Raw genomic sequence first — 25,955 nt, 5'->3', positions numbered from 1 at the left:
TTTGAGAGAGATCACTTAATCGAACCATTAATAAATGATCCACTCATGCGTTACCATGTTTCTTGTTCAATAAACATATTTTTCTACAGGAAGCCTTAGCTCATTTTCATTCTTAGGCACACTAAAAAAACAGACAGTTGGTAAATATGGACATACAGCGTGGTCTGAATATAAAATGGACATAAATGGGCTTTTAAAGCCCTTTAAATGATCTCTGAAGCTCTCATCGAGTCCAAAGGTAAGAATGAAAAACAAACTGCAGAAAGTATACAATTAAACCCCTGCATGCTTGATGTGTATTTTTAACCTGTGTGTCCTAGCTTCGTGTTTTTCTCTGTGCTGTCAAGTTAAAGTTGATAAAATGAACTGTGTGCAGAGATACTGTGTGTTTTGAATGTCCGTGCACAGTAAGCCTGTTGTGTGTCAGCGTAGCTTTTGGATGAATATCACATCAGATCTTCACATTAACCCCGAGTTTGTTCTCTTGAAGCAGCGTTACAGCACAGAAGCGAGCCTGCAACACAGCTACCTGTGTGACTCATCGCCTGGCAGACTTCCTCAGCCGGTCGGGGGGAATGGGCAACAGCAACTTCGTCCCCACCAACGTTGGCGCCAAGGCCTTCGGCAGGCGGAGGAGAAGCGTCCAGATGTGAGCACCCCAAAACCTTCAGGGAAACGGTAAATAAATGCTCCTTGAAATAAGTCTTTATTATTTTACTCCAATTTCCAACTTATGTGCCTTTCTTTTGCTTGTTTTTTATATTTTAATGTTATTTTTATATTTTTATATCACTAATAATCAAGAAGGGAATCAGGGAATTTATTACAAATCGATTTATATTGTTTTGGATACTCATCATGTAATCATTTGTAAATAGAATAACAATGTTTTACATAATAATTAACTCCAGTCAGTATCGTCTAGAATATCAAGCTTGAATTTACAATGTCTTTGTAAAGCTTGACCAGTTTCTTTCTTTCTTTCCTTCTTTCTGTCTCACACAGGTTGAAACCCGACAAGAAAGCATCATAAAAAAATAACCTGAGAACAAAAATCAACAAAAGCAAAATGAGCAGAAAATAAACACTGAACTGGCCCTTTATCCACTCTCACATTCTTATGGAAAAAAAGACACCACAGGACTTCTCGTCCCCATTTCCATCCTGTTAGTGAACCTTTTGCTTTTGGCAAATAAGAGAAAAAAAAAAGAGAGAAAAAAAGCACTTTAGTTTATGTACATGAACAAATCCTGAAGAAACAAAAACATCCTAATGGTTCCTCTTTTTTATACATAAGTATCAATGGAAAATAAAATGAAAGCAGCAATGGTTATCACCTGATTTTTTTTTCCTCCTTTCACCTTGTTAGAGCACATTTCTTCCATGAGACCCCATTTGAGATCCATACATTTTCCATAATTCCCCTTCCTCCCAAGGGTACCCTGTTTTTCTGTGTGCCAGAGGGACGCCATTAAAGATCAGCCTACCCAAGGCCCCCCCACAACGGCTGTTGTCTTGTGCCTTGATGTAGAACAATTTACATGAACATGATTGTACAGTTCTGTTTCGAGACGATAAAGAAGACACGAGCGAGGATGAAGAGAATGACGACAGATTAATATTGTAAACAATATTGTGAAAACAAATTTCAGCAAGATTAAAATGTATTTTAGATACACTCGGGTTTGGGGTACTTGTGTTGTTCTTCAAAGGTTTTTAAGCATTTAGGTGTAGAAAAAGGTTGAACGACAGGTCGATTATATTATGAGAAGCATATATTTGTATATTAATGGCTGGAATATTTATAAACATTGTCTATAACTTATTAATGAGAAATCATATGGTATAAGTAGAATTTCACAAGAATAGAGTGATTTGTAATTCATTGGTATGAACTTTCTCATTGTAGCACACATCTTTAATTTGGTAAAATATTGAAAAACCAAAACAAATCCACAGTCATACAATCTACTGTTGCACAGTTTTGGTCACTTTGTACGCAGCGATGGTCTGCTCAGTTTCATTAGGAGTATTTCTGACTGACACCACAGCAGCATGGATATGTTGAAATACATGATGATACAAGAAAATAACTGCATGGGTAATTGCTTAATAAAAGGCAGTCAAAACTGCAGTCAGACTTGTCCTTCTTTAGCTTCAGTGGAAGTAAATGCACACCACTCATTTCAATCAGAATCAGTATATACTTTCATTTACATAAATCAAAACAAAACATCAGAAGCTAAATATTCATTTTCCAACATCATACAATGATCATCAATGCAGAGACATCACAAAATGTCTGAGTTTGACAGGACACAACATGTTGCTATCTCTGATTTCAGATGCAGCTTACAGCAGCAAGCAGCTCTCACTTACAGTTCAAGGCAATATTTATAGTAATCAAGCTGTCTTTACATACTGTACTTAAGCCGGCAGACAAACTGATTTGCTTTTAATTGTCAAATATTCAATCACATGCTGGGTGACTGAACATTTTGGGGTTTTCTTGTTTTTACAGCAGCACTCCAATAGGTGGCAACATAATTATCTTGACAAAAGTTTCAGTGGAGCTCTGCAGATTCTCAAAGGTCTGACTCAAGTGTTGACAACATTTTTAAAAATTTCCACAAATGATAAATGTAAACGGTCTCAGTCACCAGTTTATTTGACCTCCTCGGCAGGTGTTCCAAGGCTAAGAGAGATTTACATGTTTGTTTGCAAAAATGATAAACCAAACCAAGAAAGGAGATCTCTAAGCAAAACAACACAGGTGAAATGATTACATAAGGTTTGTACACTGTTTGAGATGAGTAATTTCCTAGTGCTGTAATGACATCACTCAGGTGTAAAACAATGACCTGTTGAACAATCCTGTGCTTGTATCATGAATGGAGCAAATCCTCCCATGCTTTATGACAAGGATGCTTAGGTCTGATAGGTTTTGGTTAATAAAAAACCAGTAAATTGCCTTTGAGAAGGTGATGGTTTTATTCAATGCAATGTGCAATGCTGTATGAGACTGAACTCCTACGGATTCGTGACTCACAAAGATCGACATGCTGCCGCTGAAACACATTATATCTCATATAAACATCTTCTGCACAAAAAAAAATTAAGGTTGTGTGCTTAAATCTTGAACCAGCTGGGAAAATGATCCTTTCTTTTCAGTACCACTGAGATGCACTTTAGTAACTAAGCACTTTAACTAGTCACCGGTAGCAGACTGGTTGTACTGGGCAGCTCCTCTGCAGATTTTATACTGAATGAAAGTGTTTATTACTATAAAAGGAAACCACAAAATGCCAAAAGAAAAGCATCATCAGTAAAAATTAAACAAGAAAAACAAAAAGAATCTCAATGTATTCACAAAAAGGAAACAAAACATTAATTTCACATAAATCATAGTAATGGCGTGAGTTGGAGCAAATAAATACAATGCAAATACACAAATGCTCAATTCGATGTTGTATTTCTCCAACAATAACACACTCTGTATGTACTGCCAATGGTTTGTTTTCAGAAAAATCACAGACGGAGAACAAAAACAGAACTTGATGGGAGGATAAAAAAAGGCCCTTCAGTTTAGAATGACAAATATGGTATGTAAGTTTGGAAACTGAGGGGATAATGAGCCCATTCAATAAGGGTGAAATTGGAAAACAGGATACAGTTGATCCTATTTGGTTGCACGGATGAATGCCAAGTGTGTACCAGAGCAAATACAGGATATTTGTCACTGTGTGCATCACTCCCAGAGCACACGAGCTGTCAGAACTGAGAGAAAAGATGATGCTTTTTTGTAAAGCATCTTATTTACTTAAGATGAATACCGAGCAATATGTGAAAAATATCAACATCAGCCATGCCGTGCCCACACACTTAAAGCGATAAAGCTAACTGTTCGACTGGATGACTTATTAATTCCCAGATGAGAAGATATGTATGACTAATATGTGAACTTATGCTACTGGAGTATGAACAGAGAGGGGATTTGAGCTCTATTCCCCCTCAAGCCTTAAAACCCTCATCTGTCCACCGTTTTTACAGTCTTTCCACTCATGCTGTCTTACTATCTGTCTGTTTGTCTGTCTGTCTGGAGAAAATCAGTGCTGAAGTCATGCTGGAATCCACATGGAAACTTTTCCTGGATGACTGAGGAGGAAAAAATACATAAACCCCTCTCCATATTCTGAAAATTGAGGGGGACAGGAGGTGGAGAGCTGATTCATGGGTCGGTTTGGTTTTGAGCTTCTTTCTCAGCAGTAATCTAACAATCCCACTATGCCAATGAGAAAAGCAGTCCTAATAGTACACAGCTGCTTTGAATGGGGCCCCTCCAGTTGGAAATTAGATGTTTCGTATAAGAGAAACCAAGACGCAAGCCCCCATCTCCAGAGAGAAGACATGCCACTAGTCCACTTCCCAGAAACCTACACCACAAACCCATTTCAAAACCTGAGGCTTTGAAAGATGTCTCCTTATATATGTTTTAAAGGTAGACATCGACATTTTGGGAAATACGCTTATTTGCTCTCTTGCTGAGAGTTAGATGAGAAGATCCCACTGTCATGTCTGTAAGGCGAATATGAAGCTACCGCCAGCAGGAGGTTAGCTTAGCTTAGCCTAGCATAGAGACTGGAAGCAAGGGGAAAACAATTAGCTTGGGTCTGGCACATTGTTTCAAAATACAAACAATAACTAAAGCATAAATCTAACCACTGTGATGCTTGCACACATATGTTTTTCTATTGTAAACATCCAGACCATTGAAGGGTTATATCAGAACTATTTTGATAATTGATTAATCATTTTAGTCATTTTTCAAGCAGAAATGCCCAAAGTCTCTGGTCCCAGCTTCTCAAATGTGTCATATGATAGTAAACTGAATATATTTGGGTTTTGGACAGTGGTTCAGACAAAACAGCACATTTTAATACATCTCCTTGAGCTGTGGGAAATTGAGACGCATATTTTTCACTATTTCCTGACAACTCATAGACTAAACAATTAATCGAGAAAATAATCGTCAGATTCATTGATAATGACAATAATCATTAGCTTATACTGTATTGTAATACTATGGTGAGCTCTGCCCGGCAATACACAAAAGTGCTGCTATTACTATTATTTTAAAATACTTATTTCTTATTTCTCTTCTATGGATCCACGGTGAGCATGCTGACATTTTACCTGCGACAGAACAGGAAGCTTTAGCCTCAGGAGTTATCATGAAGCCATCATGTGCACACTGAAGACCCTTTTACATGCTTTCAGTTTTAAAATGAGTCAGCTGTAAACATAAAAATGTCAGCTGGAAACAAGAATTTTAGCATTAGCATTAGCTTACGCTAGCTATCTACAGTTGACAAAATCTACTAGTGGCAGTCGTCTTTTCAGTTGACAAACTCCAGTGTTATCAGCTAAAAAAATATAGAGGCCTGCTCCGGTTTAATAGCAAATTTCGTTAGCATTTGACGTGTTAGACTTACAAGCTTGACAGGCATAGCAACAGTAATTAGTTAGTGAACTTCAGGGGTTCTGGTCATACATCTATTATGGGGAACTGGATACTGCATTCAAAGATGGCCATTCATTCCTATGAAAGTTGCTCATTGGCGCCAAAAAAGACTGCCATGTTTCCGCAGGCTTCTTCGCGCTTCTGTGTTTTTGGGCCTAGAGAGCATGCTCAGTAGAGTCCTTCTCCAGCGCATCCAAGGCTTCCGCTGGCCGAGCCGGCAGACTGAACTCCTCGTTCAGTTGAATCGGGATAAAATGATTTAATTGTGTCTCTTTTTGACTTTCCAAATGTTATTGTTTACAGTTACTCCTTTTCAAATGATTGTATATGGCAAAATTGCTTTTTGGGCCAGTGTGCATCATGTGACGGACTCTGAGGTTGTAATTACACGGTTTGGCCACTATGTCAAATTGTCTTCACAGCCCTGCACAGTCTCAGGGGGCTTGTTGCTGGTAGACAGATTCTGTTATCCCTGGGAGGAGCCAGTTGTTTGTTTCCCACTGCTGACTGTAGCTTCATATTTACTGTATAGACATGAGAGTGGTATCAAACTTCTCCTGACTCTCAGCAAAAAAATTAAATAAGCATATTTCCCAATGTGTCAAACTATTTAGATAATTCAAATAATGAAGTCTAGCTGAGGATTACCTTCACACGTTGCCATGTGCCTTTAAATGTACTTCAATGAGCGCACTCCTGTTGCATGGGCCAGGAAATTAGGTAAAATGTGTGAGGAAATTAGCTGTTTACGTTAAGATTTAAGCTAAAGCTAATATTTATTGATTCTATACAGAGTAACAGGCCCTTATGTGCGCATGGGACTCTGTGTGGATCCACCCCCTTCACATAATTACATGGTAATTATTCACTCAAGAATACGTAGTGATATTAACTGCAGCAACCCAGACCAGCTGAGTCTTGCTTGTAATGGGAACCAGCCGACTGCCGTTTATATATTTTCATTTTCCTTCCTCATTTTTAAAGCTCCCAATTTTTCCATAAGGTAGTCATTTCCAAGGCTGACGTGAAACCAGACACCCAGGAGCACTCATGGTTAAGGTCCAGAAACAACATAAGGCCGGCCCGACATCCTCTCACCTTCCCCAATCCCCCTTTCCGTCTTCTGCGACTGTTCCTGGGAAGGTAAACAGCCTTTCACCGTGTCAGAAATGGGATTTCATTCTGCTGCCATTGCAGTTCCTTCGTCGGAGCCTCTTTTCTGTCTCTCCCTCTCTTTCTTCCCCTCCCCTCCCTCTCTTTGCTGCCACATCTGGAACCCAGCTCCTCATTTATTTATGTGGTCTGTGTTGTTTCTTTTTTCTTTCAGAGTCTTATTTAAAAGTCCTTTACCTTGTCTTGTTGGCAGTTTCTCTCTATCTGATGAGGTCTGCAATTACATCTCACCATAACTGGTCACTCTGCAATTACATGCTCCACCACAGAATCTTTCTGCCCCCTCCTCTGAAAAGCACCACTGCTCATATGGCAGACCGAAATAGAATAGTTTCATGTCTGTTTGGATGGCGGCCCAGCTGAAACTATGCTCCGCTGCTTGACTGACAGTGGGATGTGGGCTTTTTCTCCCCAAGAAAAAACGTTTAAGGCCGGTCACGTTTAGTTTCTGAGCAGTCTTACTCCTGCAGGCTTCGGTGGTGGTTGGCCCAGCTGGCTCCAAGACGGGAAACAGAGTGTGACAAAGTTAGAGTGAGTAAAAGGGAGGACAGAGACAGACAGTCTGAAGGGAAGAAGACAAGAACCACGAGCTGCAACTATGAATCCTGCTGGGAACACTTAACCTTTCAGTCGCTGACCAAGAGAATGGGTAAGTTTAGCAACTGATTCAGTCTAATCTCAACTGCTGGGAATGTTGAAAGGATGCAGTTAGCAATTCACTTTTCTGATAACTTAGAAAACTAACTTTTTTTTTTTTTTACATATTGTGGTACATGATTTGAATATAAAACTTGTGAGGTAATGCAGGACATCCCTGTCATGACCTCCAAATATCCTTAACAGCAATGCATTTGTCCACTTGGTTGGTTCAGGGACTTACAACAGTCTTCTTCAATTGGCAATGCTTTTGTCACGTTGTGCAAGGTGCTTGCAGTGCTTGCAATCTCCTGCATTTAAATGGGTGGTGACTGAACTGATGTCAAAGCACTTTTTTCTCATGAAAGTGTTCTTGACCAATGTCCAAGTCTGCTTTTTTATCACACAAACCTGGAAGGGCTTTTTTTTTTTTAGAAATATCAGTAGCATTCTAACTTTGAGACAGTATTGATCATCTGGACACCCAGATTCTTGTGAAAGTTAAAGGTTATATGAATCCCTCTGGAGACTTATATTGTTTCCGTTTAAGAAGTATTGACTTTTATATTTAAGATAATATAAGATAATATTTTAATAAGATAAGATATTAAAATATCATCCTTGCCAAAAACTTTAGAGGACGCATAAAAGGTAAAATACAACAAGAGCCAAGTCATATTAGACTTCAATTTGACCCTATATTAAAATCTAAGTAGTAAAAGATTATATGCAGTGGGTTAGCATTAGCCAAGTAAAAAGAAGATGCTGTACTTGTACTTCTAATTGGGTAATGCAGTTACTGACGAAAGTGAAGATGACATTAGATGCACATTTAGGTTAAATAACATTTCCTGTTAAACTTTTACAAGCTTCAAGGCAAAAAATGAACACTGAAATAGTGTGACCTTTTAAAGTTGATATGGCGAAAGCACTGGCAAGCAATCAACTTTCTACACAACCAACAGCAACATTAGCATCCATCGTTGTGTCTCTGGCCACCTGGTGAAGTCCAATATTCTCTCCTCTCCGTTTAATTCTGTTTTGGTCTCCACCAGATCCTGATGGTAGGCTCTTTAGCTGCTAAATCCACCATGTTCATCCACTAATCGCAAACTGTTTCTTTTTGGTCTTTGGTGCCGGGCAGGTAGCGCACAGTGGATTTATTAGAGCTTTTTTGCTGGAACAGCTACTAGAAATTACGCAGTTGACACTCAGAAAATCACAACAAAGAGCTGAGAAACATTAAAAAGCTCAGTAAAGGTGAGGGGAACTGCACAGTCCGGTGATACTTTTCACATCATACATAGTCATTCTTTCAATCATTAAAATATTGATTACTGCTACTTTAAGTAAGACCTTTAAATTTAAAGGACTATACCACCTTTTTGCAGAGTCCATTGATCTTCTTATCTCAGGCACAACAGGGTGACAACCTGAAATCATATTTGTGTCAATAATTCTTTCTAATATGCATGCTAACACTGGACCGTACACAACTGACTGACCTTCATACTAACCTTATGCTCTAAATCACTGATACAGGAGGCCTGCATGCTCATCAGCATCCCTTTTGTGAGAACCTGCACTTACCAGTTGATGCTATCATGATAAATATAAATGCTCCTTTTGGGATACTTCTCAGCGTTCTCAAACGGAAAATATTTTATGTTTTTGTTCTGAGTCATGCTGGAGCTGAACACCATAGTGGCTATAACTGTTTGGAGTAGGCTGATTTGGTTTGTGTGGGAGTGATGGAAGCTGAGACTGTGGAAAACAACAAAGATTACAGTAAGGCTGACAGTAATGATCAGGACGCAGCTACCACATGTCTTTACTGCAGGCTTCTGTGTGTGTGATGTGGTGGTGGAGACAATTACAGATTACAAGAGATGTGTTATTATGTTTAAGCATCTGTCTGTGTCGGACAATTAGAGATTAAAAAGAGAGATGTTGGTTCAGATGTACTCTGTGTGCATGTTTGTATCTCTGAATATTGGTGTGTTAAGTGTTTTTGTACCGTGTGTGTACACAAACAGTATGTTTATGTAAGATGTCTCAGATAAGATATATCCAGCTGGAGACTCTTAAACTGGATTTATACTTCTGGGGCTATGTGTTTAGGATCTGAGGTTTATGCTTTAGGCTACGTCATAGCTTGTCAAAAATGTAAATATATACACGCGACTGCAAGAACTCTGATTGGTCAGCATGGGCTTCTTGTGTTTTTTCCTACAAGTGTCTGATGCCAGTGGGGAAGGCCACATGACGCAAGCTGGAGAAAGACGTCAGTAGTCTTGTCCTTTTCAGTAACACACATTTAGCAAAGACGTATTACACCGCATACCCTCTGTTCACTGCAATCGCCATTCTGTATGAATGAAAGAATGCAAACACAGAGATGCATGGCGGTAGTCTCCTATTCAGTAATGAGACATGATGAAATAACGTCATAAGTAAATTGAAACCTACGCCATAGTATCTACAGTGTGACACTTGTTGACTCCTCGCATTGATTATAAGTTCAGTGTTGGTCTTAAAGCTATTATGTCTTTTTTGGGAACTTTCAGGCATATCATTATGCTAGTTTTGGATTCTCTCCTTGATCTAAGTTTGTGGGATTGCAGAAAAGTCCGCCACAAGTCTTCCATGCACCTGCTCATTTTTCAGTGGAATATTCCCACAACCTCATAGACTCATCAATTAGCCGTTCTTGAGTCTTTGAGAAGGGATTAATGTTAGGATTGGACCTCTTAGGACATGCAAATCTTGCATTTGGTGACTGATTATTTTACATAAGTTTGAGAAGGTGACTGGTGCCATGTTTTTTTCTAGTTTAGCTCCAGGAGCTATGTGAGGGAAAGTTGTTTATTATTGTGATTGCTCCTTTTATGTATTATTCCTTATAGCTTAGCACTACTTGTAATCACGTAGCATTAGCAGAGTAGTTGCAACAACCCCTTCCCATAAACATCTGTTTTGCACTTCTACCTAATAATACATGACTGGTTGGGGATAAATCTGGAGGCACAGTGACTCTATGTCATGCGTTCTCCTCTCGCCTGCCTGGTGAACAGCTGAGGAGGGGCGTGGCGTGGTTACCATGAACCACACATGCAGGTGTGGCCCTCACTGTGCTCTCACACTGTTTAATTAGGTTTTCTCTCCACGGGTGGGAAATCTCAGGGTTTCTGCTGTAAAAATCTCATCTGTCAGCAGTTACAACCTCAAACTCTTTGTCTTGAACCATGAAGAGAGCAACTTGCCAATGCAGTGTGATGAGCAGTGACTATCACTGAGGGTGTGACTGAACTTGTGACCACAGCTAAAGTTGGACATATGGAGCTGCACTTGGCTCCACACAACTATGGTTTTAAGGGGCTGGTGCCAGAGCATTGTGTATTCAGACTATCCTGAACTGACTTTGTGCTCAACATTAAGAGTTCTCTCTCTTTCAATAACACTTTCATCTGCAACTTCTATAGTTGCTGACGAAACCATCGGAGGCTAAGATCCCACGCTTAAAGCCAGACCTGGCCAAGTGTCCGTCATTCTACATTGGAAGCTTCTTTCTTCTGGATGAGGTAGTTTCTTCCTTTGTCTGTTTTTATTTTTCCATCCCTCCTCATTGTGTCTGTGTGGTCTTGCTGGAGTCAGAGCCGGGTCATTTTTGGTTCTCCTCCCAATAGTCTGGTGGTTCTCACACAGCTCCGCCTGTCCTTTGACCGTTTTGATCTAGATGTCTAGATGTCTAGATATCTTCAGGGAAAACAACACAATACTTGCCTGTATTTCAAATTTAACAATACCATTTTTCAATTAATGGATAGATATCATTTGTTATCTATTAATTGGCCAATTATATACTGGCAACTGGACAAATAAATTCCAAGATACAAGAAATGCCTGCCTTCTTAAAAGTTAGGCTGGTGTTGTAACTTTGAGACTTGGAACTGATGGAAAATGTTGCCATATCATAATAATATGGTATTACATAACATAAAAACTTACAACCTCTAGCCTAAAGCCTAAACCACATAAGAGTGTGACATCTTTCCACATGTGATGCTACAGATTTACCTGATTGGTGGGTATAGAGGTAAATCTGTCTACTAAACAGCGATAAGCAAGCGCTCTCTGCTGATCTTTGTCTCTCTCGTTTCAATGCTACTGCTAATGTCTGATTTTATCCTGTGATTTACTGCTTAGCATCAGTTTCAGCAACTGAATCATAAAGATATAAACTACAGAGGCTCGTTTTACCAAGTTTGTAACATGCGAGCTACGATTTGCAGCATAATTCTAATAATGTTTTACTGATTACAGTAACAAGCTCCATACTTGCTATCCATGAACATCCAGAGCTCTGTAGGACTTGCACACTTATCTACAAATTTGCGTTTCATCTGTGTATAAGCTGTGCATGCTTTTTTGAAACTGGCTCCAGGTCGTTCTGTGACAAATTTAGAAAACTCCATGTCTTTATGGCCACAGAAACATCAGTGGCTCTGCCTGCTACCTTTGAGTGGCTGACCTTTGACCTTGGTGGGGGTCAGACAACATCTTCCTCACCATGGAGCCGGCTGCTCGTCTCCGACATTAATCAAAGGGGCAGTTTTTACGGCTTGCGAACAACTGTGATCAAAGAAAGTTGTGTTAAAAAACCTCTTGCTGTTGATTTAAACATTTATTCATCAAAGGAAATTGAGCTAAAAATGATATTAAGCACAAATTAATCTGCTCAGTTTAGTGGTTAATATGGACAATTCAAGCGGGACTGAGCATAACTGATGTACATTTTAAATAATGCTGAACTGTAACATGCGCCCACAAGAAAGCCCCACTTTAATCTTACTTGCATTACAAATTTGACAGCTGCACATGTGACGCGTGAACATCTTTGACGCTGCTTTATTGTGACTAACGGTGACTGTTGACACATCACTCGGTTAGCGTTCATGACTCGATGGAGTCCCTCTCTTGTGGGGACTCAATTAGGAGAGTGCAGGTATAAATTTTTGCGTAGGTGGGCCCAATATGGCAGCCACTCTGGGGCCCATGGCTTGGAGATAAATCAATATCAGACTGGTTGAATTAGAGAGTCAGCTTGGAGCTTCTCTTACGCAGACTTCTTTTTCTATGCTTTCTGTCCCCCCCTCCCTCTTCTTTACTTCACATCTCCATCTGCTAATTGGAGGGAGGTCATGACTTACTGGGCTTCAGTCTGTTTATCTGTCTTTTCTTTGATTGCATCTACTGTATTTGCTTTGTGGCTCTTGTTACAGTTCATTGGGGAGATCATGAGTGGAAATGGAAGCTTCAGTAATTCTCCGCTTTTGTTTGTAGTGTGATTCACAGAAGATAGAGAGGTCACAACTCTCTCTCCCTCTGAAAAAAGTCTTGATGCAGCTGAGAACACCTTAGGGAGTCTTGAGGAGTTACTACTTCTTCTCTCTAGTGGTGTCATTTTCTGTTTGGGTAACCCTTGCGGCCTCAGTACTACTGTCTGCCTGTGGCTCACGCAGCTTCATGGCAGCAACAGCAACTCAGTGGATGTGTTTGAAAATGATACACCAAACTACAGTCCATTTGAAGTGAGTATTTTAGAAAAATTGTAGATAGTCCTACAAAACATGTTTAAAGAAGACTTCTGTTTTATAATTTTAGTTTATTTCATGCCATACCCCACATTTGTCTTTGACATTGTGAATATTGTTATATATAATTTAGGTAAGAAGTAAAGTGCAAAGTAAGCTCTATAAGACTGAGGTGTAATCACAGCACCCTTGGTTGGAGAAGGTGTTACACTTTTTCAGTGCTGCATATCTCATTTTAAAATTACCTTCTTAAAATATATTTCTTGAGAATATTTTGTGTATGTTAAATGAGACATGACAGACTGTTTTCCAGACCTAATCACCTAGAAAACTCTCACATGTGTTTACTTCTCATGCCGAAGTGGAAAAAATAGCACTGAAATGGCTTTTTGAAGTGCCACGTGTGTGCTTGTGGGCACATATGGAGTGTTTCTTACATACCTTGCGATTTTTGCAGCTGATATTTACTTATCACATTGACCCCATGTGTGTTCCATTTACCCTGTGCCTTTACTTCAGTTGTGAAATAACAGTCAGAGGAAAACGCCTCAAAAAATTCCACCCTGCCCTGAAGTGGTGCCTGTGTTCCTTGGCGTAGATCTGGGCAGTGGACCTATCCTCCACCCTTGATTTTACTCTTCCCTTTTCCCCTAAACCCACACACACAGACCCAGCCCACCTAATTTACTCCCACCTCCTTTAATGTCAAACAGCTGTAGAGTTGACTCGCAAGGAATTGCGGCTATTACGTCCTCCTCCCCTCCCTCTCTGCTCACTTTTCTTAGCCATTTTGTGTGTGGCCCCTAATATCAGGTCACTCATGAGCCCAAAAGCAATATCTAACCTGAGTATCCATTCAGGGTTTATTTATGGTCAGGGTGTACGATATGGGGTCATGAATTTACCTTGTGGGTACCCGTGGGCGGAGATGGATAGACAGACAGCTGGCTATAAATTGTGCGTATGGATTGTGCTTGACTCCTGTGTTTTGCAGTTGCCTGATCTCTCTGACATGTAAAGCTGGGCCGTAACTGGGCCAATGCCATTTCCAAGGCACTTCATCTAGCTGAAGGAGCGGCGTGACATAAATGCCAGTGAGGTCATTCACCACCTGATTGACAGGAGAAGATCAGGCAATGATGCTGAGGGTTGAGAGCTCCTGCTGCTGTCGGGAATCTGCTTCAAAGGATTGTTTTGGCCACGTGCCTGAAGTCCAACCTAGAAGCTGATGGTACAGATTTCCCAAGAATTTATCACTAACTTTAAACCTTTGGCCAAAATATTTAAGACAATACTGGAAAAGCACTACTGTTGCTTTTTACTTAGATGTCTGAAGATACTTTATTGCAGTATTATCCTGTATGTGTTTAAGAGCGTTTGGTTTGAAATAAAAAAAAAAATACACACAGCAAGAAGAGAGTTCAAACAGAGACAAAAACAAAGAAGGATGTGCAGTGCAGTGAGGGCAGTGGATAGAGTGAATAGGGTTCTACATTGTGGTTCAATGAGCACTGTATGTATGATTTAACCTGTAGGGAAGCTCTTTTGTCAGGTAGATTTTTATATAGGTAACCGTTACGTTCTGCTATAAAGAAATAAAAGTGCCCCCAACCCAAAGTGTTCAGTTGTTGTTGTTATGCAGCTTTTCCATTAAGGGAAGCTGAGGTCTTGCGGTTTTTAATTGAGAACTCATGCTGAGCCTGAAAAGCTCCACTAAAGCAACTGGGAGCAACTAGAAGTTCAGTTCACCTTGATGGTACCAGGTAGAAATATACTGCAGTTGTTGAGTAGACTCATCCAGGGGGCTTCATCAGTTGTACTTACTTGTGGGGCAACCCTATCACCAGACAAGCATGTCAGTATTGGACGACTGTGCCAAAACCCCCAGACTCTGATCAATGCAAGCGGAATCTTGTGCCCAATGCCAACATTTTTAAAATTCTTGCTTTCTGCCATTTCTGCTGCGGTGCGGTTGAGGTTAGGGAAAGCTCGTCATTATGGTTAATAATAACACAACCGTAAATTGCAGATCTGCGACAGGAGATGAACTCCAGTCTCCTACATGAAAGTCAGACTCACTACGTATCTAACCACCAAACCAACCTTTACACTCTTACTTTCCATCTTGCTGCATATACTGTAAGACAAAACGCTTTCTGCGTTGCCTTTGAGCATAAGTCGTGAAGTCAGAATCGTCCAATATGGATGTAATTCTTAAGGATACTGGTCTTGGTGAGAAGTCCTGAGCATTTTAACATCTCCGGATCTTTCACTCCATTCTAGCACAGGATAGTCATGTGAGGGTCTTCCGAGTCACATGAATGAAGTGGTGCCTTCTGAAAGTGATGTCCTGTCCCCAGGTGATGTCTGTCTGGACTGGGCGTATGGATATGTTGCTGAAATGCAGAGGTTACAGCAGCGTTGTTAGACGCAGATTGCTGCCCTCCTTCCTTGCTCAGTGAGCCACCAACATAAACATGGACAAATCAACGTGTACCACATTCAAACTGTCAATCCTCTGCGTCTTAGATTTGTACATTTTGATCCTCAATCATTGTTTCTTGTCCTCAGTGACCTGATTTGTTTGCTCTTTTGTCTTACGCAATATATTTGCAATTTCAATGAATGAATGCAATGAACATTGCTCTAATGATGTTTAGGTATGTGGTCCTTCAGGGAGAATTAAGCGTTGCCTTGGTGTGTTGCCAAGTTTGAAAAATCTCAGATTGTGGTGTTTTGCACAAATCCTTTCATACTTTGCAGATACACCAGCCACATATCTGATGACACTGTGGGTCCAGTTAGTGTTGTATTTTGATTACAGTTTTGGTTTTGGGTTCAACATCATCGTTGTGGGTTTTAACAAAGGCCTGGGCAGTCAAACCACAGACTTTCAAATGGATGCACTTCTGTCTCCTGGTTTTAACCTCAGTGTTTGTTGATATTTTCTGGGCTCCGTGGTGACTCAGCTGATGTTTCATGCTTTTGTTCCGTGGAGCTGGCTGGTGCTCGGCTCCGATTGGGTTTTCCCCTCTTCTTTGCCATGAGGATCGCATCTCGGCCAATCATATTCTGTTTGTGAGGTGGGTGTGGTAGAGGTTACATGACAACACCCATCAATCCTGCTATTTTGAACACCACTGGGCTGTAGCTGACTGATCTTTCAGATTTTTCCCTCCCTCTTAAAGTCTTCAGTCATGTCTGTTTTTTTTTACTGACTAGAACTACATGAAATAAAGTATAAAAAGAAGTTTTACAAGACTAGACTATATCTTAACATAAACTAGCACTAAACACACTTGCAACCCGCTGTGTGTAAAGTGTGGAGTGCTGCAGGGTGATGTCAGACTACTTTGTTAGCAACACGTGTCTAGTTGCATGGACTGATTATAGTGATATACCCTGCTTTTACCTGACCACGCTGTAAGCCTGTGTCCAATTATGTCAGTATGACTCCCTATTAGCCATGTGGTGTGTGTGTGTGTGTATGTGTGTGTGTGTGTGTGTGTGTGTGTGTTTGTGTTTGTATGTGTGTGGTGCCTCTCTACAGGCCTTGCTCATTCATTATTAAGCAGCTCCTGCTGTTTTGCTTGCCGTCACTGCACCGGTGTCAGGTACCCACACGATCCCCTTCACCGAACCAGACTGTGCCAGGATCCAGTTCCAGTCTCTTTGGCCTGTTGGAGCTGCCCCCGAAGCGACTGAGCTCCACTCCAAAGCCTTTTGTGAGCTTTGGATGTTGTCTCTTCTCCAGCTGATTTCCCTCTGTTATTTATTCAGCTAACTGTCGATGGAACAGGGAAGCTTAAAATGCATTTGGATATTTCTCTTGGCGTGACGTTGGGGCTATTTGAGCTCTCAGGAGGTATGGTGCTGCTATCATCTGTTTTTTTTTCTTGAAAATGAGAATTACGGGTACTTTTATAGCTGACCATAAAGTACCGAGACGACAGTGTATTCACTTTAGCAGACTTGTGGTGAAGTAATATAGTTATTTATGCAGCTGAATTTCATCTTTTTGGGGGGGGGGAATGTGTCCTCGGCTCCTTTGGTGTCTGAGGAATGTGAGTTTAGCAGGAGCTGGTGTGATTACTGCTGCCTTCAAGTGTAAGTGCTATCAGTTGTAGTGATCTGTCCACATTTATTAGTGTGACATTTAACAGGGTGGCTGATTTTAGAGCATGCTTGGGGTTACAGGTCTGTGTGAGTGTTTATGCAACTTGACCCTGTCTGATGTCATCTCCATGAGCGACACAGGTTGCCTGGAAACCTCATGAGGGCAGAACATTTAACTTCCATATTATTATGCCAAAGGAAGGAATGCTCCAAGACCCAAATAGATTGCCCATTCTTTGGCCTTACAAGGACATCTTTTCATTTAGTCTAGTCAGGAACAACTTGCAGTCTTCACATCCCAAACTAGTGCATATGAGAAACTCCAGAGCATAATTAAGGCATGCTAGACAAAACCAAAACTGGGCTAATCTCTAGTAAACTTTTTTACAGACTGCTTTCACTGTATGCACAGCTAAGAATAGCTTTGTATGTCAGATGTTAAGGTGGAAAAAGCATTGTACTGTATGCTATTGTTGTTATGTTGGGGCTAAGACAACTGGAAAAAAACTTAAACTGCACAAATGCTGGAAAATTACTTTTCCAGTTGATCTTTTTTTTTTCTGAATTTGCTTGTAGCGCAGTGTATTGCACAGCTAATTGCTTCTTGAAAAAGTAAGAAAACTTTTGCCTCTGCAAAGAAAGTGAGATGTTCCTTCTTGTGTCTGAGGACCCGCTGTAACAGCAGATGGGTACAGTATGAGTGACATATGTACAATGGAGCAAAAATGTGGCTCAGCTGTCAGGTACACTACTGGAGGAGCATATCACGCGTCAAGTGAGTCCATCTTCTCTGTAGAGGCCGGTGACAGACGCTGAATGATAACTGTCTCCATTCTTCTCCCACAAATGGATTTTTAAATTCAGAAAGACTTAAATTATCCATTAAGGAGACATTCAAATACTTTTTCAGTGAATTTTTCATTTCCCACCAGATTTCACTTTCCAAACCATTCATCACAAAACTTTCAGCAGAAGAACCATTTCAGCCCTTTGCCATCCCTACATAAACTTTTGGTAACCTCAAACTCCCATTTTTCATCTCTTCCTGTCATCATTCCTATTATGTTCTACTGTTCAAGTCCTAACTCACCCAGCAAAGTGTTAAAAGACAAAAAAGATGACTTATATTGACCACTTGTCCATGCTGTAGAAGGCACACTAGAGTCTCTTTTCTTTTGGCTTAATATTTAGTATTTAGTACTTATAAGTGTCTATCTTTGGCATTATCCACTGTTGTTATATTTGAATATTTTACATTGCTGCTATATTTCTGACATAATGTTTTTATGGTTGTTGGTTGTCATCGATGCATTCTTGTGATCTGTGTGTTTTAAAGCCCTGATGCAAACCAGATTTCCTTCAGGGTTATAATAAAGTAGTAAAGTAGTTGAAGTGGTAGTACATTTGGTTTTTTCCTCAAAGGGAAAGCACTTGTTGAAAAAGAGAATAATTTAAGCAGTTATTTCAGAAATGATGTAAACATGTCATTAGTTTGGATGAATGTGGTCTGACTAAACACAGTCAAATAATGTTCATCATTTAGTCCAAATGAACTTTGGATTAAATAAAGGTCATACAGAAGGGCCAGATAGCCAAGAAATCACTTGTGAATGTTACTTGCATTGTAGGAAATGACATATTTAATGTCCAAATTATAAAGGAGTGGCTGACTGTAGTGCTAAGAAGTACAGTCAGACCAGAGTTAAGACCTCTATGAGCACATCATGTTCACAATGCTGCAGTTTCACAAAGCAAAGCTCTATATACACCACATCTCAACCTCTCATGTTGAAGAATTATATTATGGAAATCGTCTATGTGGGGCACGATAAATGTTAACAGGAGTGTTTGTTCAGTTACCTGCTTTACCCACAATGCATCTCTCACATTTCCCCCTTGTCATTCTCTTGTCTCCTCCACTTCATTCTCAACTCTTTCAATCTCTCTTCTGTACAGCCACTTTTTGTAGTAAAACTATATGGAAATGACATCCGTGCTTCCTCTCCATCCTCCTACACATTTTATTCCTGACATCACCCGTGTGTGTCACAGTCTCAAACTTGTGACGCTCCTGAAGCCGCTGTCACCATCACCCTGAGACATGTCAAGACGCAGACATAGTTTTTCTCTCATTAGCCACATAGCTAAAGTGTTTGCTGCGGTGTTTTGTGGCTTTAAAGGCTAATATAAGCTCTTGTGTCTCTAAAAGAACTACAACAGTCCTCCCATGATGCTGCAGTCAACACACTTTACTGTAGGAGGGATGCTCTACTTTGTGCATTTCTTTGTCTTCCCATCTAAAGAAAACATAGTGATTGGGAGAATCTGGAGTTAACTATGGGACCTGTCAGTGTTTGCAGTGTGGTTCAAACTGTGTTTGACTTCAAGTGTCAGAAATGATTGAGGTGAAGTCTGAAGGATGCATTATTTTGACAGACCATTGGAACACCTGGATGTAGGCAGAAGGGAAGCTAAAAGGTTGTGCAGCTGCTATTTTATTACAGGACTTATTTTTAACGCTCTGGTGTGTGTGTGTATGCTTGTGTGTTTGTGTGTACATTGACAGAAAAAAGTTCAGGTAGTTTACAGTAGATTACAAACATATGTGCTCTAGTCTGACAGCTTCACACTGGAGACAAAACATGTAGACTTCATATATAGAAGTTTAAGTTTTAAAACTAAAATTGCCTTGACATTGTGTTACATCACTTGTGTCCAATGCAAGTCAGCCTGTGTCAAGAATTTTATTAAAATGATATTTCACCCAAACACCCCCATTTGTAAGCTTAAAGGAAGGTTGTAAAAAGTTGTTTGTTTCATGTCAGTTGCAATGAATTTTAATGGGGAAAGTTTTACTTTGTTCTGAAAAGTGGAAAAAAAAAATGTATCAAAAACACCCATAAAAATTCTCAAACCAATGCTGCAGCAAAATCCAGTTCTGTGCATGTCAACCGTATGCTCGAGATATCTAAAACACTCTTTCACCCTATAATCGCTGAATATGCAACTTCCTGAGTTCAGAGGTTCAAGGACAATGGTAGCACAACATGAAAGAAGTGAAGTATAAAGCCAGATTTTGCATGATGGACAGCAGAGAAGTGAATCAAGCAGCAGGAGTGGTTTGAGAAGTTTCTGTAGACATTTTGATACTATTTTTCTGCTGTGAAAACTGACATGAGCTTATAATAGACACTGTTCTTTTGTGAAGTAACTAACTACTCCAAAACAAACAAAGGGTGTGTCAAACACATTTTGAGTTTTGGTGTTAATGTGGCTTCTCAGTCTTTTGTGAAGCAGAGCTCTTTAATTACTTTCCATCAAACTAAACTGTGTATGAATGAACATCTACAACTCATCAGTCTTTGTTTTGAAAGTCTTCCTGGTTCTCAGTGTGAGCTTTATGTTCACCAGTTCTGAATGGGGTGATGGTAGCCTTGAGGTTTGGCTTTAGGCCAAAATGTTTTCTCAGAAGATCAGTCAGATCCCTGGACGAGCTGGGAAAATGTGAGTGGGCGACAACAAGGCACTGACCCCCAGTTTCTCCAGTGTTGCTGTAAAGCAGTGATTGTACTGAACAACCCTCAGGTGTAAGTGAAACTGTGTGAATGTGTAACTCAATGTTGCTGATGAAGAGTAAAGTTTGTTGTGCTTTGCCTCAACCACAGTGGAAAAGTTAGCTTCATTTGGTTAATTTCACACAACCCAAAGAAATCAAATATGTGCTTGTATACAGAAATAACCTCAAACCTTGAACAGAATCTTGGCAAACTGTCATTTCTCACTTGGAAAAGGGCAAAGATCCAAATTTTCACATGTCTTGATGCAGTTCCATTGGCAACCAACTCCTAAACAAATCAATTTAGGGAACAAATCCCTCCAGAGATGGAAAAAATATTCATAAACATGCTCAGTGTAGACATACCAGTCAGTCCACCTCACGCAACAACTAGAGCTGAAAAAATGAAAACGTTGGAAAGACTTTGTGGACAATACTGATACTGAAATACTGACCATTGTTAACGTTTTATAAAAGGACCACTAAAAGGACCAAAGTGTGCTTGATTATTATGTTCACAGATTTAACCCTGTTTGAATACCAAATACAGTTATTGTAGCAGAGAGGCAGCCTGGCAAAAAATAACCCAAACTTAAAATAAGTTGCCCATACCAATGTTATCTGTGGAATGTACTGCATTTAGACTCACTGAGATAATGAGCAAGAGGACTGTTATGTCTGCAGAGAACAAGTTTGTCCTTTCAACATCTGTATTAGACTGGCTTTGTGTTAAAAATATAAATTGATAGACAACTTGGTATTTTGTGACACAAAATACTAAATACCATATCCAAATAAGTTGTAAAAGCATGTCAGAGATTGTGATACCATATGGTACATTACGTTAGCTTAAGTTGGACCTCTAATTCTTCCACAATAGCTTCCAATTTTACATCATCTCATAATTCTTCACATCAGGGATCACCATGGTTGGTGCTGTAGATACTGTTTGTGCCAGGCAAATATTGGAACACTTTATGTCTTTTAACAACAAATGTATTACTCTAGCATAAAACCTCCTTCAGTATTTTATGATAGCATTATGTGTGTAGCTCAATGGGTCAAGCATGGCTGTTATACTGCCAGGATTCAGGGGTTGTTTTTCCATTCGGGCTATTAGAAATATTATTACAATGCCCTGGGAATAGAAATATCAAAAAACTGTGTATCTTACAACCTTTATAAAATTAAATTCAGAGAAGTAGTAAATTAAATTATAATATGAAATGGTTTTAATTAGGTGCTGCAACTAATGATTATTTTCATTGTTAGTTAATCTGCCGATTATTTTCTCACTTAATTGATTAATAGATTTGTCTGTAAAATGTAAAATAGTGAAAATTCACTAGAGTCAAAGGTTACATTTTTAATGTCTTCTTTTGTCCAAACAACAGTTCAAAACCCAAAGATATTCAGTTTACTATCATATATGACAAAAAAGCATTAAATAATCACATTTGAGAATTTGATTATCAACTTGCAGATTAAGTCTCTGTTGATCGACTACTTGATTCATAGACTTAACATTATAGTTTAAATGTTGTAAACCAAATCTCACTGTCTTACTCGGTAGATGGATTTTGCTCGATGACTAGCTAAGATTTTTTTTGTCAAACTATAATTTTCAGTGTCAAGAATGAATGTTCACACTCAAGGTTTAAATGTACTGCCGTGCTTGCAGATTGGAGAAAGTTGAGGGGACTTACTTAGACATTCAATGGAGCAGGAGCAGTTCACATCAGGCGTTATCTACACTGCTATGTGTGGGTCTCTCTGTCCAAGTACAAGGGCCCACTTTGAGCCAGTCCACTGTGTGTGGGATGGGAATGTCGGGTGTACTGAATGGCTCAGCACAGCGTGCTTCCAACTTATTCCCACCCAACCACCCATACAGTACCCATCCTGCCCTGCCTTCCTCGCCACATGACAGTTCTGTGGCGAGACTGTGACCGCTGTCTCCTCCCGTGAACCCAGTCTCCAGCTCAATGATAGGACATGAGCAGCACGGCACCGGCAAGTCGCTGATGCAGAGTGTGTCCACTGTATTTAAAGGCCAAAGGCCAGAGACAACTTCTTTAGTAGATGCTTTCTTCAGTCTGTGTGAGTTAGGATAGCATCAGGAGAAGAAGCATGTTATACTTAATCATTGGCAGTTTTGAAGTGAAGCCAAACCATAAGGAACCAGTTACACAATGAGGCACTCCTGAAACAACAAGGATCTTAAACTTAGAGTACACAGCCTGGCTCACTCCTTCCTGAACTCCATCACACTGATTCAAGCTGGTTTTGGCTCCTCAAAATGGTGAGTGGCTTCGCTTCTTTCTCCTGATTTCCGCAATGTTCAATTTCTCCTGTTTTTGTCAAACAGAAATTCATTGCTTTTGGCGTAACGAAGCTGAGCCACTGTGGTGTGGTATTTTGTTTTCTGCAGACCAGTTTTTGTTTTCATTTTGGTGGTTTTACCCAGAATATATGAGAGGCATTCTGCTTCACCACAGAACATTATAAAAAGTACTGCAAATGTATTTTTACACTGTGATTCTGCAGTTGTGAACAGACAGTGAGGTCAGTGGACAATGAAATCTTAGTGGTACATTAAAAAGTATATTAGCCTGCATGCATACTCGTTTTCCACGTCAGTCTGTACTTGTGAGACGAAAACTAGTTCAGAGTTAGACTTTGCACAGAGAATAAAAGAATTAGGGAATAAGAGGGAGTATATGTCTCTGGTGCTACATCAATTTCAATTCCATTGCAAGTCCCCCGAATTTAGAAATTGGCCGAGTTCTCATTTAAGAGAAGCAAGAGACAAGACATTTTTCCTGTGTTACAGTGCGTCATTGTAACTTTTTCTCCCTCATCGTACCATCGTATCAATGCCCTTTCCTTTTGGGATAGAGAGATTGACAAATCCACTCTATAATATAGTGGCCTCAGTCTGTCAGTTATTACTGAACCCGTGATGGTCTTGTGTTTGCTAAAGTTACAATCCATAAGACTTCAGTCCTGGTTGATCTGACGACATCTGTGGTTACTTTAGCGGTGGCAACTGTGTATTACTACTATATGTTGCAGAGTTTTGTTCGAAATGACACACATATCGACACCGTGGACAATTATTCTGTCAGAAATGACAACAGAAATCCAACTTGTGTAATTGTTTACAGAGCAGCCGAACAAACTGTGGGCCAAGAGGATTCATCGTGTCACCCTTTAATAAAAAATTTGCCTTTTAATCACGCAGTAGTTTTCCACATAAAAGCAGGGCACAAATCTTAATCTAACAGCATTTTTAGTTTAGTGATCAATGGCTGTAAAAAAAATTCTAGCTTTGGTGACAAATACCCTATAGTTTGCCAGTTGAACACTTTTTGACAGAGCAGAAGAAGGAAGAGTTTGGTTTTCATAGCAGTAAATCAGCACAGCCATGATATGATTAGAGAGCTATCAGTGAACAGGGGGTCTTCTATAAATGAGATTGCAAACACAAATCCTGAAGCACCTGTATACTGGTTTGCTGTGAATCATTTGTGTGTGTGTGTGTGTGAGAATGTTAGATTCTGCCAGTGACAATAAAAAATATAAAAAGAGGTAATAACTGGATGTAAGTACATTTAAAGGCTATTGCAACAACAAAAAAACAATGAATAGCATAGAAAATATGTGTCTTATGTTAAATGCAGGAGTTGGCATGACACTAACTACAGACAGACATTACCTGAAATATCACCAGAAAACTACAAGTGACAGGAACATGCAACCTTTAAATCCCCCTCTACACACATGCAAAGAATAAATACAAGTGCTGCAGTAAATCTGGAATGCACACCCCGGTGATTTCCCTTACACACACAAGTCGCTGAGTGGTTGTTGTTTTACCCGGCATGTGACATGGGGCTGAGACAGAGGTGTCCTTTGTTTGGCTTACCTACAACCGACATGTTCTCCAAGGCAACCGAATGGGGAAACCCAAAGGGCCACTCAGGTTTCAGCCCAGACATGAAAAGAAATGTCCACCCCAGCAAGAAAATTAGCCAGGATCCCGTCAAAGCTGACCATCTGCTTGGGAAACTCATATTTCTGTAGCACTTGCAGCCTTCGTGCACTTGGGGATGTTTAAACTGCAGACACATACACGTACAGTGCTGATTTAAAATGAATGGACTGCTGTACTTCTTGTTACATGAATTATTACAACATAACAAAGCACTGCCTGAACCAAATCAGTGGAGTCTCAGATACACAGAGGACATGCTGTAAACTTTTTGTAACATTTCGCTGAAAACCTTTCCTCACTTCCCTCATGCATCGCTTGCAGTTGGTGGCCACTCACGGCAGAATGACAGAGGCCACTTTCAGCGCAATGGTCCTTAACACGGCACTTAGTGGCACACTCTAAGTGCTCAGGACTGAATTGCTTGATTGGGTACATCGGACAACTCATCTCCATTTGTATGGTAATCCACAGAAGAGCGCCATAACGACCTGGAGGCGCATGTAATGGAATCTGCTGGATCCGTGTCTCGGCGGCTGTGACCCTGCGCTCAATTATAGGGCCTATATAATTCATCTACAACTCTATTGTAATAATCTAACGGTGCAATTATATCAGCACTCATTTTGTGGTATTTTCTATTCTAAGTGTAATGGATGTGGGGTTTTTCCCCAATACAGAGTGCTTACTGTCAGTCTTCCAGACTTCCAGGGTCCTGGCACAGTATTGGTATTATTTCTGATTTGCTGTTTTTACTCTGAAAATGGCCCTTGAGGAGCCATGCCAAGACTGCAGTTAAAAGACCCCCCCTCCTTTCTTCTTGCTTCTCTGTATCTTCTCCCTTCTTGCTCCCTCTTCTCTTTCTTTTGTATCTCTCTTTCAAGTCTAGTCTGAGTCTCTGTTTATCGCAGTCACTGACTCGGTCACTCAACCCAACCCCTCCCCCTTATTCCCTCATCCATCATCAAATAGTTCCCTTTGTTGTTCATAATTATGTAACCTGGGGAGTTTTGTGGCAATCAAAGCAAAGAGTAAAACCAAATTGGTAACTCCTCTAATGCGCTGCTGCTCCATCTCCATCAAATGCTACAGAATGGATCAGTTGTTCCGCCATTGTGGCATTTCGGCTTCAAAATGCCTGAACACTTCGGCACTGAAAAAGCAGACCAGCAACATGAACGAGTGACATCTCGCATGCATTGCACATCCTTCTAGTCTCAATTGCTTTATTGTGAGTTCTCCTGTTTACGTCTATCGATCCCATAAAACTCTGTAAGCATTTAATAAAAAGCAGGGCACCACAGATGAAACCCGCTCTGTGACACTCGTAGGGTGTGTGTGTGTTTGTGTGCGTGAGAGAGAAAC

General features: G+C 40.1%; 2 protein-coding genes across 6 annotated transcripts in view; both read left to right on the top strand.

The window, feature by feature from the left end:
* The window catches only part of LOC137183454 (calcitonin gene-related peptide-like), a 30,367-nt gene extending 28,233 nt beyond the window's left edge, over positions 1 to 2,134 (top strand). The window contains exons 4-5 of one of the 2 annotated variants that reach the window (XM_067590534.1): positions 491 to 678; positions 1,006 to 2,134. In XM_067590534.1, the coding sequence (XP_067446635.1) occupies positions 491 to 653 (163 nt within the window). In that variant the 3' untranslated portion in view covers positions 654 to 678; positions 1,006 to 2,134. The remainder of the gene's footprint in view (positions 1 to 490; positions 679 to 1,005) is intronic. The other variant, XM_067590535.1, reaches the window with a different exon arrangement.
* Positions 2,135 to 6,976: 4,842 nt separating this feature from the next.
* The window catches only part of LOC137183453 (protein inscuteable homolog), a 55,863-nt gene continuing 36,884 nt past the window's right edge, over positions 6,977 to 25,955 (top strand). The window contains exons 1-2 of one of the 4 annotated variants that reach the window (XM_067590527.1): positions 6,977 to 7,343; positions 10,813 to 10,911. The gene's annotated coding sequence lies outside the window, so the exon portion shown is untranslated. Of the gene's footprint in view, positions 7,344 to 10,812; positions 10,912 to 16,538; positions 16,790 to 22,554; positions 22,899 to 25,955 lie in introns of those variants that run through there. The other 3 variants (XM_067590525.1, XM_067590528.1, XM_067590529.1) reach the window with 3 other exon arrangements.

Source organism: Thunnus thynnus, chromosome 5 (assembly GCF_963924715.1).
Source record: "Thunnus thynnus chromosome 5, fThuThy2.1, whole genome shotgun sequence".
In the NCBI taxonomy this organism is placed as follows: domain Eukaryota; kingdom Metazoa; phylum Chordata; class Actinopteri; order Scombriformes; family Scombridae; genus Thunnus; species Thunnus thynnus.
This window is presented reverse-complemented; position numbering and strand designations above follow the sequence as displayed.